Source organism: Emydura macquarii, unplaced genomic scaffold (assembly GCF_026122565.2).
Source record: "Emydura macquarii macquarii isolate MOO-44397 ecotype Brisbane River unplaced genomic scaffold, CSIRO-AGI_Emac_v2 contig_1713, whole genome shotgun sequence".
NCBI lineage: Eukaryota > Metazoa > Chordata > Testudines > Chelidae > Emydura > Emydura macquarii.
This window is the reverse complement of record NW_027131850.1, coordinates 2,633,399-2,654,082: the sequence shown is the minus strand read 5'-3', so window position 1 is coordinate 2,654,082 and position 20,684 is coordinate 2,633,399. Positions and strand designations below refer to the sequence as shown.

Genomic DNA, 20,684 nt, shown 5'->3' with positions numbered 1-20,684 from the left:
AACAGCCAAAGCAAAAAGAAGTTAGTGACTCTGAAGGAGAACTGTGATAGGTCTACTGATGGCTGCAGCTGAATCCCCCACTCCATTATGAAGATGAATTACAGGCTAATTCAGTACTCCATCTCACCATTTCAACAGCAATGAGGACAGAGATTATCAAAGGACAGGTATCTCAGCAAAGCTAAGACCAGCCCTGAACTGGGAATGAAACAAGCAAATCAAAGGGGCACTAGTTAGATTAACAAGTACGTAAAACTAGTGATTATCAGGCCAACATTCAGTTGTTCAGACATTCAACACACAGGAATATGAGGTTACTAATCTGAAAGAGGTCAGAATAGTAACAGAGTAGGAATATTTTGGCAATACTATGGGATAAATAGATACTGATAAACTCAACCAGAGAGCCCAAAATTCCCACTATTATTTTCTACCCACACTTTGCCCAACTTTCATTTTGCATCCCTTCTTTTCTTCAACTAGTCATCACATGCATGCCAACAGACCTCCAACTCAAGTATATAGCCTCAGTGGATTGTCTCCCACTTTATGTGGTTACTAATGACCTTTGACTAACCTCACTGATTGACATTCAGCCATCTTTACCTAGAATGCAGTATTCCATGTGCTCTATAGATTAAGTCGGTGCAATTTTTGGTATTGGCCAGAAGATGGCACCCCAAGGCCAATTTAACCAAATTAACTCTTGCAATTACAAAACATTTCTATAACACCAAACATTTGCATTGACATTACAGAGCACAGCCAAACCTGACCCAAAGCTCTTGCATCTTAAAGTCATCTTACACACTTCCCCATCTGTACAACAGATCTTAAGCGGAATCATTCAGCCTGACTGTAAACACATGGGCAGTTACTTGCACTAGATTCCCAAACATCTGACCTCTACCTTAAAATTAGACTTGTGTTTTTACAAGCTGCCACTAATTTGGCATAGAATATTTTCAGCAAAATCCAGACCAAAATTCAAGACATAAGCCACCCAGTGAGCAAGCACGGGATGGCACGTTTGGGAATACCTGGCCTGAAATTAGTTTTGGGAGGATTAAATTTTTATGAGTAAATGTCAGTAAACATTGATTTCAACATGCAAACACAAGCTGGTGAAAAAATATTTCCACTGATAATAACTCACTGAAATTTACAAATAGGCAAAGAAAAAATACTGCTTGAGAATTTATTAATGTTTGATTTAAGGATATGTACTTTGCATGTTTTAACATGTTGATGTCGACAATTTGTGTTTAAAGAATTATAAAGCTTTATCTTTTTGAATCTCAATGTCTGTCAATAAATTGTCTGATACCCTCCCAATAATTTCCTGAAACTATGACAATGTAAATTGATAAAAATTAAAAAATGCTTAAAAATAAACATTGATATTATCCATCAAAACTACAAAAACCTAAAAACTGAATTCTGCAGAGGCTAGTTAAAGGGGATTTGACATACCATTTAAAGTCTCCTATAATGCTGATGGCTTGGTCTGCATCAGAAGCCCATGTGATGGGTCGCTGAACAACCACCTGGCGGAGTGTGAAAGTGTGTTCTCCTGGGTCAGAAGTGTTGACGAAGTACTCAAATACTCCGGTCTGGTCAGCAAAATTTGGGGCTTCACTAAAAGGCGGGTTACCTATTCAAAGAACAAATAAATCCAACAATGAGGGTGAGGTTTATTTCTTTTACTCGTACACACCCTGTGGGTTTTCAGAAAGTTCTCTTAAAAAAAAAAAAAAAACATTCTCCATATTTATGATTTCTTTCATTGGCGCATCTGTGCTTGAAAATCAACAGCAGTGCAAAATTAGGGTCTGATTTTCAACCCAGACCTCTTTTTGCAAATGCTGTTTTGTTCCCCCAACGAATGACCAGGAAAAAGCATGAACGAATTGTGGGTGCAAAAGTAGGCACAAACTCACTGCCAAACTATGCCCAAAGAAATGGCTGTCACAAGTTAAAATTTTTTTTTTCAATTTACTTCTTATACTGTCACCATTTTACATTATCCAAGCTGAAAGAATAACATGCTTTTCACCATTTATAGTTTTGTTTTTGCACTTTCTTCATCTTTGGCAGTGAAACCAGTAAGATCAGGCATGAGATTCTCATGCTTGGGTTGCGTGAGTTGCAAGAAAGTATTTAAATATATACGTTGGCACAATGTTTTAATTTAAACAAGTTTGGTTGTAAGCCACCTGCTATGTTGCACTCCAACAGAGTGCTAAAGATTCTTTCAAAGCTGTTCTTTACAGCTTGATGTAATAGTGCTAATTAACAGTATACAACAGTAACAAAAACAGTATCGTAACAAAAAGTATAGAAAAAGACACCACGTAGTTCAGAGATGTCCGGTCCTTCCATTACCTCTCACTTCATCAACACAAACAGAAAGCTGCATGGAACCTGAAGATTTACCACATTTGTTTTTTAACTATGTAAAATAAAACTTAGTTAAATCCTTCCTTTTCCATTATCTTCATGGTCAGAAGGTACATAATCTCCATGAAAGATTTAGTAGCCAAGGCTGACTGATATAGTAATACCAACCAACAAGAGGAACATTGGCTCACAACACCTCTCAACATGTTGCTTCCCACATATGGGCTGCGGCAAGTGAAGAAAACCTCAAATGAGGTACAATTATCTATGAAGGAATTTTAAAATGCTGGGCGCACTCTCCTGAGTGTAAATGAGCTCTTTCTATAGCCTCGGTTTCATGATTCTTTATTTCCAGCATAAACAGTTTCCAACAACAAAGTGAGGGAACATCATATTTTCTGTGGATTGGAACATAGGTAACTATGAAACTAAAGTGAGAGATGTTCCCCAAAATGAGGAATGTCTTAGAGGTATGCTGGTCACAACCATTTACTGCACCTAGAACACATATGCATTTAAAGTTTAACAGAAGTCAAAATGTGCTAGATACTCATCTTCCACACACATTGGAAGAGAATGTTTGGATGGACATAATCTGTCATTGCACACTATTTGCCACTGAGGTGGGGGAGGGAGGGAGAACAGAGGCGCAAATTGCGTATGTACAACTCATGAATTCTGATGCTAACTCCAGCACCCAATATGCAGTCAGACTTCATAAAATCAACCAGCCAACTGGGCAAACAGGGACCCCATCATATTTCATGCCATGTTTGGAAGAAGCTACAGAACAAACAAAATAACTCATTAACGTTTAATGACTGTCCTGCCATAGCATAATGTGTATGATAAGAAGAGTGCCTGCACGGAAGAATCCATTTATTATAAGTGATCTTCGGAGTGGGGTGGGGAGGGAGACAAAACCATAAAACAGCTGTTACTGCAGCCTTTAAAAAGCTCAAAGGCTGAGAAGTTGAGAAGGGACACTCAGAGTAACTCAAAGGGTCAGGTTTCCTGAGTGACAGGAGACATGTTGAATGTAGGAGCAGCCAAAGCAAAAGGAAGCTGGGTGCAAGGGCAGGAAGGAGACTCCATGAATCGGAAAAGAAGCCTAATTTGAAGGAGTGAAGTCTCAGAGGGCTTAGAATGCTGAAAAGACGCATCCAAATCCAGAAGAGCACTCAATAGTGGTGAGGAAAATGAAACAGGGAATGGCGCACAAGTGTTTATTGTTTTGCCCAGACCTGTCCCCTTTGTGCTGTCTAAAGCAAAGGGTGACTGTTTTAGAAATCCTAATGCAAAGTCTGTTTGCTTCAAGCACCAATGCAGGAGCAAATTATAGTCCAGAGTGCCCACAAGAGTGGAGCTCTGGGAAAATCTCCTTAAACTACTGGGGAGTCTTTGGGGGCTAAGCACTGGTGTTTGGCACTTCAGCTGTGGGGTCCCACATCTGTAAAGGGACACTAGACAGAGACTGTGCCCAGGAAGTGTGCCAGAGAGGCTGGATATGGTGGCTGAAGACCCAAGGGAGCATAAAAGAGCACACAAGTCTACCGTGTGGGTCCAAACATAACAGCCTGGTGAGTATCCAGGAGAGGCAGCTTAGTTTTTGCATCTCTCAAGCATCCTGTCAAAAGTATCTTTAGATCAGGGTGAGGATGCATTGTGGCAGCAGAGTTGAACAAGGCAGTGTATCTGGACTTTAGTGCCCTCTCTTGTTTGCAAGGTGACTCATAAGAGTGTTGGTGGTAGAAGGGCTTCTGTAAAGACCTCAGTTTGTAAGCTTGTTTAAGATACTTCCTCTTCGAGGCTGGTGTATATATGTCCAGGGAGTGGAGAGTTCCCCTGGAGTCCTTCAGTGAAAATTAAGACTCATCTATCTTGTGGTGGAAAAGATTGATTTTATCAAAGGGCAAGTCCTGCACAATGCTCTGTACTTCCCTGGGTAGCCCCAAAGAGTGTAGACAAGATTCCTAGCATATCATTACAGATGATGCCATGGATTTTGAAGCAGTATCAGCAGAGTTGACTGCAGCTTGTTAGCAAAGTTCTTCCCACCAATCTGCCTTCATCAATAAGGGCTTGAGGACCCTATGCCCTGGGATAATTTCTCTTTAAAAGTCCATGAACTCAGATAGTTTAAAAGATCATATTTTGCCAAGAGGGCTTGATAGTTGGAGATTCTAAATTGAAGGCTGGTGAAAATAAATACCTCTCCCACCATGAGATGCCTCCTTGTCAGCCAGAGTAGCCCTGGGATGTTGCTGTCTGGATCTTTCTGTGGCTGCTTGGATGTGTAGGGAGATCAGGGCAAGATGGGAGAAAAAGAACTCTGCTCCCTTAGCCGCAACGAAGCACCACTTTTCTGCCTTTTTAGAGGTAGGGGCCCAAGTGATTAACATGTACCATACAGTTCTTGCTGGTTCCAGTATGGCCTCATTAACTGGGAATACTATTAAGCTAAACCAATGGGCTGCAGAATGTCCAAGAGCTTTTGTTATGAATTCTGGACCTCCTCTAAGGGGATCTGAAGCTATTCTGCTACTCTCTGAAGTAGCTTTTGGAACTGTTTATGGTCAACTGGAGGACAAGGCAAGGCTAAAGCAATCACCTCATCAAGTAAGGAAGAAGAAATATCTGTCAGCATGGGTAGTACCAGTGGATCTGGTTCATCTTCCGCCTCTTCCATAGGTTCAGTAGGCTCCGGTTGATTCCCTTTGGGAAGGGGCAGTATGATTTCCCTACAGAATCTCTCAGATTTTGGGGGTTGTGTGTACAGGTCCCATGATCCTCAATTAGGCCAACATGAGAGACTGAAAGTAGATTAAGACGGGGTTCCCAAGGCACTGGGTACCATTGATCCCCTAGGATATCCCACTTAGCCAGAAGAGTTTGGAAGTAGGAGGCTCTTGATCCTCTGTCTAGACTGAACTAAACTCCCTCACTGGAGAAGAGGATTGTCCAATGGAACGTTTGACTCTCTGAAAGATAAAAAGGTTGAGTCTGGTTCCATTGGCAGTGCCATTGGTACCAGTGTCAGGAAACCATGGCTAGTGAACGGAAGGGGAGATTAACTTCTCCCTGGCATTAGAATCTCCCTGGAGAGGGTCGGTCCCGAGAACAGAGGGAACTGCGAGTCCAGGAGGACAAAGATATAATATGGTGTGGGGTTGGATATTGCAGCCTTAGATGGCCACATCTTGTCGCCCCACACCACCAGAGTCTGTGTAATGGAGCTGTTAGGAGTCCAAGGCTGTGATAGTACCACCAGCGTTGGAACCTCTGAACATATGGTTATCGCCAGTACAAATGGTTTGCAATACTTTGGCTCTCAGGGCTTTGTTTTAGTTGGTACACAGGTCAATGTAGATGACAACAGGGGGAGCAATGCTGAAGAAGCCTTGCTCTCATGCACCTTTGATAATGGTCATGAAGCTTAGGAGGACCCAAGTCTTGTGTCCTGGGTGAAAAGACTCACCAAACCTGGACAGGATTAGGAAGGGATTCCTTCTCTTAATAGATCTAGGAGCGGATCTGCTCTTATGTTTATGAAAGTGCCTCTTATGAAGGATCCTTCGCTCAAGCTGTTCCCACTCCTGAATCAGACATCGAGCTAGGAAGCACACTTCTCAATGTCTCAGGCTGATGTACAGGAGTGGGGCATCTAACCAGCCTGGATCCAACTGAGGCCTCATAACATGTTCCATCAGGTACTTCCCAAGCCAGAGTTTTCATGCCTGCCATGTTCTGCCAGGAAAGAAGTGGCTTATACTGCACTTAGTAGAAACAGAAGCATCTCTGAGGCAGCAGAGGTCATTGCTGACCAAAAGGGAGCGGGCAAGAGATGCAATTCTTAAAGCCCAGGAACCTGGGCATAATCCAAGCTCCACACCAATGAATCAGAGGATTTTCCAGTGTGGGGATTCTAATCAACTAACTACTTATCAAACTATGAAAACTATTAACACTAACAATATAAAAAACTTAAATATTTACAGGAAAGAACGCCAAAGAGGATTAGTTCCAGACACTGCAAGATTCTGACTTACGCCATGTGGACATAAGAAGGAACTGGAGAGGCATTGGTCTGCACTGCTACCTAACCCCTTGATATGGAGCACCAGGGGAGCAACTGCACAGATATGGACCAGTGGATGCTACTTGCTAGAAATCTATAGTCTCTGGCACATGCACGCCCACAGTGGAATATGCATAGAGATGAGCACTTGAAGTATTCAGTATTTATTCTCAGGGGCTGTCAGTAGCAGCCAGAAGGCTATACTGTGTGTGATGTATTTCACTCTCTTGCAGACCAGCTGTAGGGTTTGTCTACACTTGAAACGCTATAGCAGCAAAGCTGCAACTGCGCTGCTATAGCATTTCAGTGTAGACACTAACTACGCCAATGGGAGGGGTTCTCCAATTGGCGTGAATAATCTACCTCCCCCGAGAGGCGGTAGCTAAGTCAGCAGAAGAATTCTTCCATTGACACAGCACTGTCTACATCAGGCGTTACATCAACTTAAATATGTCACTCAGAGGTGTGGGTTTTTCCTCCTGAGTGACGTAACTGGATTGACCTAACTTTTTAGTGTAGACTAGGCCATATTAATGCAGATTGTTCCTCTGCATTAACCATAGCCGTTTTGCTCACGTAGGCAGCCCAGACCCTGAGAAATTAAGAGTTAACTTACGGATGTTGAAATCATCCTTGTAATTTGAAGGAAAAGGCTGGGATTGGGGAGAATCTGGGTGAGTGCCTTTCTGGCCTGTCATGAGGGTGGTTAAGGTGTAGACTTCATCCACATCCAGATTTAAGCTGAACACCCCATCATGTACCTGTAATAAAAGAAAGCACTAGCTAAAAAACTGTAAGAAGCTGTTAAAGTGATCACATCAGCGAGTGCCAAAATGCTGCAGTATTTCCGTTAACTTTCTGAGTTAACATAAAAGCAGTTTGTGCCTCAGTGGGTCAACTTCCCTACGGGTACGCTGAGCTTTATCCCCAAACACTGTACTTTACTCCATCCTCCAATTAATTGTAACACTGCAACTACCTATAAATGAGCTAATGAGGCACAGCCCTATTTGTCCATTCTGAGCATGAAAGACAACAGGGAGTGACAGTGAAGAGGGGAGGCAGCAGTTGGCAGTACAGGGAACCATCTGGAAACACTCATTTACAACAGAATTTAAGGAAGGTCATATACTATTGAGAACAGCTTTTTCAGAAGTGGCATTTAACGAGCCAATCTGAACCAATCTGCAGAAGCTACCCTGTATTCTCATTTTCCCATTATTTTGGGTATAACAGAATCACTGGCAATAGGGGTCCCTCTTCCCACACGTTACTTCTAAATGTATCAAGAGAACAACATCACAGAGAAGCAGCAGGTCCCAAAAAGGACAGATGTGATGTGAGGGGTTCTGGCCAGAGAAATATAAGACCCTGATGCTTCAAATCCCTGTGCAACAGAATGCAAGATTAATGCTGTCTAACACAAATGCAAGTGTCGGGGACATATAGGTGGGTGTAAGCAGGGTTATAACACTGAGCAGTAAAGGCTGAGGTCCACTGTGCACCTACTCCAGTGCTCAAGTGCACAGGGTAAGAAAGAGGGAAGACTTGGGGAAAGAAGAGGTTTCTTTCTGAGTATATCATTATGCTGAGTCACTTAGCCACATCCTCCTCTCCCAAGAGTCACTCCAGCTACTAGAAAAGAGTGATGTGGCAGGAGTATCAATGTCCCTTGTACTCGTCATCCTGCTCAGCACTTTATGAATACACAGGAAAAACTGTGCATCCACACCATCTGGTGTCAAGCCCAAAGAGGCAAATTCTGTTCTCACACTTCAGATTTATCCCAGTAAGTCCACTTTTTTTTTTTTTTTTTAAACCTTGAATCCTACATGTAACACTCCACAACTGAGCTGGATATGATTAAACCCCTAATACGGGGTAGTCAATAGGCAGACCATGTGCCAAAGCCAGACTGACAGATGCTTTTGAACGGATCCCAAAATATTTTTATTTACCTATTATGTTATTGTTGTTGGGTTGGGGGTGGGGGTATTATTTTCTCTGGAGTCTGGACTTTGACTATACCTTGACCAAGAAATTTGGACCTTGACAAAAAAATAATTGACTACTCCTGCCCTAGTATATAAAATACAAAAGAAGGGCAGAAGTATCTGAACAAGTCAGAGGCGTCAAAACCATTTTTATCTGTAAGCCAGGTTTTCCTTCCACACCCCATCAGTCACCTGGAATAACAAAACAACAAGGTTTCGAGGAAAATTAACAGTGATCAGTAAGTAACAAACCCACCTTTACAGGAGCAAGCTGCTGGAATAAGGTGGAATTTGCAGATTTGAAGCCAAGCTTGGTATACCACATTTTCAGGGTTTGCACTTTATACTAGGAAGAAACAAAAAAAAACTTTCTTAAGATTCTCCTTTGGAAATACTGAGGATTCAAAGCCATTTAAGTCTGTTGTTTTAGTGAAAGATATTGGGTGGACAGCCCAAGAGATAAACCATTCTTTGCTCATCCACAGAATAGGTAGAGCATGACAGCTCACACTTCCCTCACATCAGTGGGTCTCCACCCCAATATGCAAGAACACCTTTTATGAAGAGGGGAATTCACTCTCAATAGCCCATTGAATCCTTGGCTTCGGTCAAGAATGTCGACAAGACAGCAATTAACGCCAACTGTGATGGAGGTCCTGATAAAGACATTATTTCCAGCAGCTGGGCTTAGATTGCCTCATTCATTTCATAGAGCTATCTGAATAATTAACAGATCACAAGTTTTGATCACTAGTGCCTGGGCCTAATTAGAACCAGTAAATAACGTAAGCTGATGCATCCTAGTGCTACAAGAATGTGAGGGTGATTATTGTTTTGTTACTTAAAAACACAATCATTCAATGAAAGTTTTGAGTTTGAATTCAGTCACAGTGAAGTTAGAAAGAGAAAGTCTAGAGTTAGAGACGTGACATGTACACTGTTTCTACAGGACATCATATATAATTTGCCTGGCAAGGTATGTGGCATAAGAGCAGTACCCCTTGGGGCACTGGGGGAGGCTTTGTTCCTGGAGCAATGCTTGAGGACTGCTCTTAAATCTTCTGTTCCACTATTCCAGTGGTGAGTGAGACACTATCAGCATCAGCAACACAGCAACCTATACAACTGTGAAGGGAGAGGAACCAATCCTACTAGAAATTAAAATCTACAAGCATTCAAGCACTTTCACCTTCTGATAAGTATAGCCCCAAATCTGCCATAGAATACAATTACTGCAGCCACTGGAACACAACTCACATTTTTCTCAAGTGAGGTACAGTCATCCACAGGGAGATATCCTGATCATCGTTTCATGGAACAGAACTGTTTAAACTGAAAAGTAGGTGCCTCCTTTTCAACAGAATAGCTACAGAAGATGGTAATTGAAACAGTCTCTCTCACAGGAAGAGGATTTGTCCCCAGTAATTAGTGTTAAACATGCCCACAAGGGAGGGATAATGTAATGGATTTCAGGTCAAATAAGGAAAAATGTTATCCACTCCACACCACCAGAAGTATTTTCAGAAAAATGCTAAGAAAAAACCAGTAACATCCTTTGAATGCTTTTTGGGGTTGGAGAAATCTATTGTTGGTAGGCGAAAGTGATCCTAGTGTAATGAATCGTTCTTCTGTGAACACAATAACTGAGTATCACAATAAATGAGTTTCTCTCATATACCTTATAGAACAAGGATGACAGCACTCATCTTTTGGCCCCCAAAATGTAGGCCTCTACCACTTAATCTGAAGGAGAACTTTCAACTTACAGCAGTAGCTGGTCCCTTACCTGTTACGTGGCTGCCATTACTCCCATGCACAAAGCTAGTTGTCTTATTTTATTATAGGCACTGTGTACATGTATTGTAAACTATATGCAGCAGCCCAATGTCACCAAATACATTTATATGATACATACACACAATAAATATTTACTTACAAAGGATCCTTTGAGGTAGAAAGTTGCTTTTTGAGGTGACACAATGAAGGGAAGCAATGGAGGCCTGATACACTGAGAGTGGCCATAAGTCTGGAAAGAAAATGAATGGAACAGATGGGAACATATGTCACTGGAATTGATCATTTGCCAATTTTGATGGGAGTCAAGATCCCCAAGTATGAGTCAAAAACCATAAATATTAATGAAATGGTAACAAAAAGGATCAGATAAATTGGCTTGGTTCCATATGGACTGCTATTTTGGGGGGTAATGGAAGTTATTGTCATAGAACAGTAGTTCCTATTTTTATTTGGGAATCTGCTTAAATCAGCAATGTGACAGAATTCCCGTGAGCCTGGATGACAAAGCAGGCTGTCAGAGCCAGGGCAGCTGGGGAGGGGTGGAGGAAGAGGAGGGGGGGCCGGCATGAGCCCAGCACCCAGCTAAGAGCCAACAGGCAATATAAATAACACTGTGTCTACATGGACATTGCGTCGCCCTAACTACATTGACATAAGTGCTATGCCTCTCATGGAGGTGGAGTTATGTTGGCGTAGAGGACAATTTACTTCGGTGGAAGCAGCATTGTAGTGTAGACACTGACATAATAAGATTGACATAAGCTGCCTTGTGTCAACCTAACTCTGTAAAGCAGACTTAAAGCAATTCAAGAGCTGGAGAAAACTGAGCACAGCCTTCACAAGTAGGACTAAAAACATACACAAAATTGATTTGCATGAAGATGAGACACTTAAATGAACTCTGCATCCTGCTAATAAATCTTACAGTAGTTTGATTTCTGCAGGAATGATGGCCAAGATTTTCTGAAGTGACATGCTTTTTGGGTACCCAATTTAAGATGCCTTAAAGAAGTGTGGTTGGGGGTAGCAGGGGTGCTCAGAACTCTCTGAAATAAGGCCCCTTTAAGGTATGTCAAACTGAGCACCCAAAAATCCCTAGTCACATTTAAAATTCTTGGTTCTGATACTTCTTGCAATGCCTGCACATGGCCCAGAGAAAAAACACATTTCTAAAATCCCCTAATCCTGCTTCATCTGTTGCTCCCTCTCTCTATAAACTTACTATCTTTTCCTGGGATATTCAAAGCCCTCCTCCTGATTTTAAAGTATTATGCTCACTCAATCAAGGAACTAATAATACTGCATGACCAAGGCCCTTCATTTCCGGTTTTAATTTATTTAAATCTTCCTGGGAATTTATCAGTGTTTATTACAACAATTTTAAAAAATGGGTGATAAATCAGTGCTAAAATTAAACTTCAGATACAATTTGCTGGTTAAATATTGGGGGACGGGAGGATAGAAAGAAGCAACGGAGTGAGGTAAGAGTAATGAAAATAAAAGCATTTCATGAACTGTACATTAAAAAGTACTTACCCATATGCATGCACATGCACATATATCTTCTAGTACATTGCCTTCCTTTGACAGTCTCACATTTACACTCAGACTACCTTATTCACATAAACACACCTATCTAATATAATACAATGTATTTTCTTAACAGTCAGCATTTTCATGTATTTGCATGATCCAAAATTAAAGGGAAAAAAATCACTAAAAGCCAAATAACTTTTGAATAACCTGGAAATTTTTCAGTATAAAAAAAGAAAGTAAACAGAAAAAGAAGGACCTTACACATGACCAACCACAACTAATCAACAGCTCAAGTTTCAAAAGGCAGGAGAGAATAAAGACCTTCTTCCAGGACCCCACCCCCAGAGACTGGTGAGGAGGATAGTGCTGACCCACAACCCACCACTGAAGAGGCTGGATGCCAATACTTGTTTAAAAAAACCACACATTATAAAGTATGATCAAACATGCAGAGTAAATATTAATTAGAAACAAGTATTTCAAAGCCCACAAATGCTATTGTATCAATACAGCAAAAAACCTGCAAAGCTCTCGTTACATATTGAACTCATTAATATGATTTTAAAAGTAAAAGAAAAATCCTCCTAAATCTCAACTGCTTTGTTAGTTATTGGAGAACATTACCATAGTTTCAATGATGATAGTAAGGTTGCCTAGGCCATCAGTCAGAGCTACATAGCTGCCACCATGTCTTAAATGTCCATCTATTTGCAGGTAGTGCCAGCCAGGTTGGGTAAACTGGGTCGTATGTGCTGTGCAACAGTGAAAAGGAACCAAAAGGAAAGGTCAGTCTTCATTCCAGGAAGGTCCTCCTGCTCCCATTTTGTAGCCTCCAAACCATTGGTTTTACAACCACACCCACCATACACTTTACTTTGAAGAAACCTCCATAGAATTTACAAGGCACAAACTCTGGCTAGTTAAGTGGAAGGAGAACAAAGAATCAAGAAGGTAGGTATAGCTGAATTCCTATGTCTGAATCCCTTGCTACATGATACATTTTTCTGTCTGCAGATGAATAGCATAAGAAGCAAAATAGAGGACCTTCCCATGATCCTGCCACAGAGGGGAAGGGGCAGGCCACCTGATCTGGTGACCAACTCTGCAGGGACAAGAAAAGTTTATGGGTGGACCAGAGGGTGGCCACTGATCCATATATACATATTTAAATTGCACGTACATACATTTTTATATACTATACACACAGAGCAGAATGATGGTTTAGAATGTCAACCATAACAAATAGAATGCAGGAGTACTCTAATTCTGTTTTCTTTTCTTCCCTCTCAAAACTCAACTATTTTTGGAGATAAAATAAAAATCAGACACAGAGTGCTGGCTTTTACAGGAGGTTTTAGCTCAAAGCCCTTTTTTCTTTTTCAGAAACAAAGAATTTGTTACAAAACCAAAAAAACAGTAGTTCACCTTGAAAACAGAAAGATCCATGAACTACATTGATGTAATTAATGCATGTGTGTGCACAAGTCAGATAAGAGAACCAGATTTCATTCCTTCCCCCATTCCCATTAAAATGACTAAGGGAGAGTCTTCCTATTGCTAAGAAAGAAAAAATGTTAAATAAAAGTACTGTATCCAATAAAAAGTGAACACAAAAGAAAATCATTATACACCAAAAATAGAGGGTGTTGCGCTACTTTAATTTAGCTTTAAAAACCGAGTATTGTATTGTCTATACTTTTGTAGGTCTATCTGAACTTTTTATTTACCAGTGATCCAGATGGGAGCTTCCACATCATAACAGCCACTCCATGGCTCTTGCGCTGTCATTAATCCATCTCGACCAAAGGGCAAACTTTCATAATAACTAGCCACCAAATTCCAAGCAATGGTGCTGGAAAATAAGTTTTGTTTTTAAAATCACAATAGTTTTGAGTGCAGAGAATTTAACAAAATATTTCTGATAATGCTGAGATAGAGCACCCAGGTGTGTCTGCATAAACTAAAAACATTTCAATGAAGCTATTTCCTTTGGCAGATTAATATATTGCACATTTGCAGTGGTGAGAATAACCTGCAGAGTTGCCATGTTCTGTATCTGTTTCTATACCAGCGCACCTAAAGAAAGTTTAGGAACACTAGCAAGATTAGCTTGACTAGGAAAGTATTGCAAGATCCTTAGTATCTGGAATTTAAACATTCTAACTTCAGCTGCAGTGGAACCCTTAATTAAAACATCCGTTTATCAATTTATTATATTTGCTCAATTCATCACATCAGGTCTTTGGGAAATTTGAAAAGGAAATGTCAAGCTCTTGGGGTTTATTTGTGAAGAAATTTTTTTTAAGTTTGTACATGGTTTTAAGTGCTAGTTAAAAGTGCTAAATTAAATAACTTATGGACCGAACTCCTCCTTTTACCCACACAAAACAGACAGCATCAGTGCAACCTTTACCCCACATTGTCCACTCAAGGGACTTCGGTCATTGAAAGAAAAGTTCTCAGTACACCAAAAAAGCATTAGTCTGATTAACAACTTTTAAAAATGTAAAAAAAACAAAATCAAGAGAGCTAGTTAATTAAAAGATTCCAGGTCTTATCCTCAAAATTACGGCCCCCATCTGTGCATAAAAATTCTGTGATGGCATACAAATTGAGTTGTGGCTGCAAGCAAACACTAGTTATTCTTTTAGTGAACCCTAATATGTGCCAGTACCTAAGTTGCCCAAGTGTTTGTTATAACTGTGTGTGCCACTGTACACATGAATTTTTAAAGAGAGGTCCTAAAAGGTTGACAAAAAAGTTGTTCAGGAGAAAACTTTTTGCTTTGTAAACTAACCAACTTGATCCATTTAAATTCTGAAGAGCTCCAACTTGACTGACAGGAACTACATCAAATTTCAGTCCAAAGGCATACAGAGATACTAGCCTGTTCCTCATAGAAAGGCCAACATGGTTTAAATTATTCAAGGTGTGCCAGATTTGAAGCTGCTCTTAATACTTGATGAATACTGTGTATTGATGTGGTTATTGGGATGTTACTGTATAAATATGTTCATTTAGTTTAATAGGGGCCTGTAAGGGAAAAACAAGCAGGAAGGGAAGAATGATTCAAGATAAGACACATCTCAGTAAACACTTGAGAGTTGTGGTTGTTTAGAGACAATGCCAGGACTAGATGTGGCCAGGAATTTTCCAGCAGATTGTTTTACTGTCTGAACATGCCAATGGATTGACAGTGAATCATTTCAAAGGATCAGGTAGATTTTGACCAATTTCCATTTCAAAACCACAAAGCATTGACATTATCAAAATGGAATGTTTTGAAATTTTAAAATCGAACATTGATTTTTCATTTTGAGATTTCTTCTCATTTCAATGTTTATTTTATATTATACACTTTTATTTAAAATGTTGAACTCTGAACAAAACGTTTTGATGAATCCAAAAATCCCTCTACCCCAAATTTCATTTGGTGGGAAATTTCAAACATTTTTGGCTTTGTTCTGTTTCAGAACAGAATTTCCCACAGAACAGTTCCCCACCACCTCTAGCCAGGGCAGGAAAAGGCCTGGGAACCAGATAATCAAAAGAAAAGAACAGTGGTAGACTTTAAAAGGAAGACTTTCTCGGGGGTCGGCAGGTTAAGGGGAGTTGTTCAGCGGAACCAGATGAAGATGGAGGCACCCACTGGGGTGTCTCAAGTTAGGCCTGCCTAGGTTATCATCAGGGGATGGCAATCCTTTAGGTAAAACAGATATGCACGTTGACTGTTGCTGTAAAGTCCTCCTCTCTTGTTTGTGTTCCTACTCCAAAACATACACTTTTATCTTAAGAAGGTTGTTTTTCACGATCAGACTCCCAAAGAAAAGAACTGCAGATGTCCAACTCACCTGGACCTGCTGTTTAATCATGGTTGATACACAGGATACTGTAGTCCATGGCCTGGCCTAAAAGTGGACCAACTGTGGAATTCCCCTCAAGAGAAGTAAAGGCACAAGGCCTGACACCTCAAGGGTGCACTCAAAGAGACCAGAGAAGGGACCGAGAAGTGCAGCTAGCTTTGTAAGCATGACACGATGCTGAAATGATGAAAATAACTGACTGCATGGCAAGACTTACGATGTCATATTTCCATTCACATAGTTCTGATTCAGGATCCGAGCCCAGCAGCCTGCACCCACTTCATCATTGAAAGTGCTATAGTCTTCTGAAGCCCATAGTTTCTTCTTAGTTGCTAAGGCATTACTCACTGTTTTTGTTCCAGGGTAATGAGCCCTGGATAATATTTCAAAAAGTGACAGCACTTAACACAAGAAAAACAGGAGAACTCAAGACATTCAATTATTAGCTCAAAGCACAAACAAAATGTCTGGTGACAATAAACAAATCATTACATGGATTTCACTCCGGAGAATCTTACTAGTTAGAGACAGAACATTATTTAATAATTTAGCCCCATCTGTGTCAATGAAGGATTTTTCCTTATAATGTATTCTGATGCTTTTCTAGTTTTAAATATCACATGCAATCACATCCACACCCACTCATGCAAATTTTTTCCTGATATTCAGCACAGGTGCCCTCATAGTTTTATCTCAGTGCTGTTAATTATACCACCTTGTAACAGCCTAAATAAATCCTCTCCTGCATTGTTATGACTTTCAAATACTTATGGACTAAAAATAATACTTAGCACTGGGCATATTCCATCCCTATACGGTATGATCTCCCCGTAATCATCACTTAACCAAGCTATTTATGCTTACTTACACTCTTTCCTCAGAAATAGATTCTTTGACCTTTAAGAAATTATGTTGTTAAAGCCAAAAGAAAAAGCAATGAAAGTTTGGAGCAGCTGTAATAAACTGAGGTTATACAGAGATGATGATAGGAGCTCTGCTCATTTCTCTTTGCCAGATCTTTCCTACTCTTAATGGAGATATTTCCTCTCATCAAAGAAGACCTTTTGTGCTCACACACTGGTTTAGTTACCACTAATTCACTCACCCAATTTAGTTTTATAACAATTTCAGAGGCTTTATTTCAGACAATAAGAGGCATTTTTGGTTTTCCCCTCAGATAACACAGTAATCAACCAAGGAGTCAATTTAACTACACACTGAAAACAAAACCATAAACTCTATATATAGAGGGCTGAGAAGGGTCCTTAATATTAGTTTGAAATAAGAGGCAGGAGGAACCTCGTTAATTTGTGGACAAGGGGGGAGGGGAGAATAATATTTCTAAAACAAATAAGAAAGAATTAAACTAAGTGGGATGTTTTCCTTAAAGAGGAGCATGAACAATCTCCCAATATGGTACTCATTCACTTATAACTTTACTAAACTAATGAAGGCATAACACAGCGCTCATAAATATGTTGAATATTCATCCCTCTGCTGTTAGGTTTATAATATACATGTTCAACTCTTTTGGTTTAGAAGCAAAAATGTAAGCATCTAAAATATTAACTTTGATGCTTCAGTGATTAGATGAAAAGTGTAGTTTGCAGACACAGATGTAAAGCAAGGAGGTAGTAAATGTGCTCTTCTATGCCCATCTCCCTAACAGGCTCTCAAAAACACCTTACAAACAATTTTTATTCAACACCCTGGCAGCCACTATCTCCATTTCACAGAAGTGGAAAAAAAATAGATGTGAAATGAGTTGTTCTAGATCATGCAGGAATGCAATGATAAAACTAACACCCAGACTTATGTTTTAAACCACAAAGACCAAGCTCCCCCTATATACATCTAACAGGTAGAAGATGGAAAGTGGAATAATCAAATACTGGGAATCATGGGAGAGCACTAAAGGTAAGGAAAGAAGAGGGGGTGATCAAAGGGTTAAGGTTAAAAAAAAAAGTTGCTGAAACACGGTTTTACAAAAAAGGCAGAAACACTATTTTCAGAACGTATTTATGAGAAGCTTTGTTCCACTTTGAAAAATTCCAGAGGGGTAGCCGTGTTAGACTGTATACAGCAAAAACAACAAGAGCTCTGTAGCACTTTAAAGACTAACACATTTAATTTCTACAGGCATAAGCTTTCGTAGGTTGTAACCCACTTCGTCAGATGTAACGAATAGAAATCACATAGAATCACATATCCAAGGGAAGTAACAACAATGGGGAAGGTGGATGAAAGCAAAGTCCATTCAGTTAGAGTAGTTGAGGCCTATTCACAACCATTGATTAGGAGGTGAGAACGTGTGATCAGTGGCAATTACTTCTTGTAATGAGATAACCATTCGAAGTCCTGATTCAGAACCAGTTTGATTGTGTCAAGTATGCAGATGATTTCAAGCTCAGCAGTTTCTCTTTGAAGTCTATTTTTTAAGTTTTTTTTGTAGGAGTGTGGCAACCTTCAAGTCAGTGACAGAGTGTCCTGGGAGATCGAAGTGTTCTCCGACTGGTTTATGGATGTTGTTATTTTTTATGTCTGATTTGTGTCCATTTATTCTTTTGCGTAGTGACAGTCCAGTTTGGCCAATGTACATGGCAGAGGAGCATTGCTGGCACATGATGGCATATATCGACTCCAATGACACCATCACTGTTCCTAACCACATCAGCCACACCATAAGGGGCTCATTCACCTGCATATCTACTAATGTAATATATGCCATCATGTGCCAGCAATGCCACTCTGCCATGTACATTGGCCAAACTGGACTGTCTCTACGCAAAAGAGTAAATGGACACAAATTTTCCTTATGCTAGTGTAAATCAGGAATAACACTAATAAGAGAAATAGGACTGGTGTGAAACTACAAGTGACAAACAATCAGGCCTAGCACATTTGAAAACTTAGGGCTTGTCTACACTCACAGCTCAATGTTTTTAAATTGTAATTCAAAGTTCCTCAGAAGTTAAAATCACTGGGTGAGCTACAGGGGGAAGGAAGGAACTCATTCTTTCCCCCATACCCAGACATCTACTTCAATGCTAGTCAGCTGCACTTTGGGGCAGGGATTCGCCTGCCCCTGAAGCATTATATCTTGGCTACAAATGGGGGTTTCCTAGTAAGATGAACACACGCTGATAATTTTAGCCCTTTTTACAGTAGTTCTACATCTTCACTTACTAAATGATTAATAGATTCTAAAGCCAGAATAGACCATTGTGATAAACCAGTCTGACCTCCTGTAAAGCCTAGGCCATAGAACTCCCCTCCTCCCCACAAAATATTCTAGAACATATCTTTCAGAAAAAGATTTTAAAATTGATTTTAAAATCTTTTCAAAATTGCCAGTGTTGGAAAGTCAATACAGGTCTGTGGTTAATTTTAATTTTCTGCTTCTGAGACAACACATTAGTATCCAATGAAACTCTCAACTAGAAAAACACATCCACCAGTCTGATGCTCTTGTCTGCCTCCACACAAACAAACCCTGCACACCTAAATGAAACCAATAGTGAGAGTCCGCAGGGTAACTGACTCAAGCATTGCTAGTTGAATCACAGCTGAAATAATAAGGCTCAATTCACCCTATGGTATATAACAGTTTTTGACAGTGTAGACACTGGGAGAAACTGCCATAGTAGAATATTTGCAAGAGAGTGGGGTCAAAGCATTTTTTATGCACCAACTGTAGGGGTTCAAAGCAGCCCCCAAAATAGGCAGGGCTGGCCAGAGAGGGGGCCTGGGCCTGTGACTGAATTCACTGCGCATACAACCCTCAGCAGATTTTAAGGCTGCTTCCACTCAGGTGGAATTTGAAAGAAACACAGGCTGGCTATAAGTATCACCTCTCTGCACCCGACCAAGTGAATTATTTAGCAAGAAAGGTTAAACCTCTAGTGACTGACAGCTTAGTAAAACCAAAGCTCCCAGCAAACTATGTCTCTGAAGTTGTACATGAACAAATAGTGTAAATACACGATCAGAGTAGGCTACCAAGAAAGCAGCTTAATAAATAAGAAAAAGTGACTTACCCTATAATATCAATTACTTTATGGAGCTCAGGGTCAACCATCATGTAAAAAGAAATTGGCTCCCACTCATTATCACTGGCTATGATCCTCACCCGCTGCAGACCTTGTTTATCCAAGGTGTACCTTAATAGCTTTGGAAGTGAAAGGAGAAAGAAAAAAAAGATGTGTCAAACTGGGAAAAATCAATGTTAGGAAAAGAAAGCAATTTTCTATAGTTACCACATGAATATTTTACAATTAAAAAAGTTATATTACAGTTCTTCCTCTTACATCTCAGTACAGAACAGTTATGTCAAGAGCATACTCAGCAAAAAGAATGTCAACCATAAGCTGGTGATCAAAACAGACAAAATGTTCCTCTACCATGTCAAGCCCCAAAGTTCAGTTAGCCCCAGATTGTGCAGTACATAAGGCAGGTAGGGAAAATGAAAAGCACTGATTCTCATTTTATTACTTACATGCAGAGTGCAGATAAAGATAGACAAAGGCAAAGCAAACCACATTCATAAATACAGTCTATTTGCAGATTAGCCACTTACAAAATGTCAGTAGTTTGACAGTTTGAGTGTGAAATTACAAGAACTACATGCAGAAGGGCATGGACAAGTCTGATCAAACAAGTATACAAAATTTCTGAAAATAAAGCAAATATTTCATAATAAAAACCAATGAAGACCAACTGCATCACCAGCTGACAGTTTCTGTTTAAAACTGAAGCTACAGAACACAGATAAGGTCTACAGGCCAAATCGGTGGTGTGGGAGGAATTGCTTTGTTTCTGAAACAAAAACTTCCATAAGAGTATGCTCCTATCAGATACTGATACCAGATACAAATACTGTATTTGTTAAAGTCATATTTAGATGTCTAAGGAATATGTACCTCCCAATACATTCTATTGTTTACATGATACACATGTATAACTTTGCTGCCTTCAAGCTACCATTCATGTCATATTACAGTCAGGAAAACGAGAATT

The 20,684-nt window shown here is 40.1% G+C and overlaps 1 protein-coding gene across 3 annotated transcripts in view; it reads right to left on the bottom strand.

The window, feature by feature from the left end:
* The window catches only part of GALC (galactosylceramidase), a 53,111-nt gene that overhangs the window by 10,408 nt on the left and 22,019 nt on the right, over window positions 1–20,684 (bottom strand). For all 3 annotated transcript variants that reach the window (XM_067556355.1, XM_067556353.1, XM_067556354.1), the window contains exons 7-14: window positions 19,706–19,836; window positions 15,886–16,041; window positions 13,533–13,657; window positions 12,430–12,557; window positions 10,409–10,498; window positions 8,729–8,818; window positions 7,095–7,239; window positions 1,474–1,654 (exon numbers count right to left, since the gene is read on the bottom strand). In XM_067556355.1, coding sequence (XP_067412456.1) covers window positions 1,474–1,654; window positions 7,095–7,239; window positions 8,729–8,818; window positions 10,409–10,498; window positions 12,430–12,557; window positions 13,533–13,657; window positions 15,886–16,041; window positions 19,706–19,836 — 1,046 coding nt within the window. The remainder of the gene's footprint in view (window positions 1–1,473; window positions 1,655–7,094; window positions 7,240–8,728; window positions 8,819–10,408; window positions 10,499–12,429; window positions 12,558–13,532; window positions 13,658–15,885; window positions 16,042–19,705; window positions 19,837–20,684) is intronic.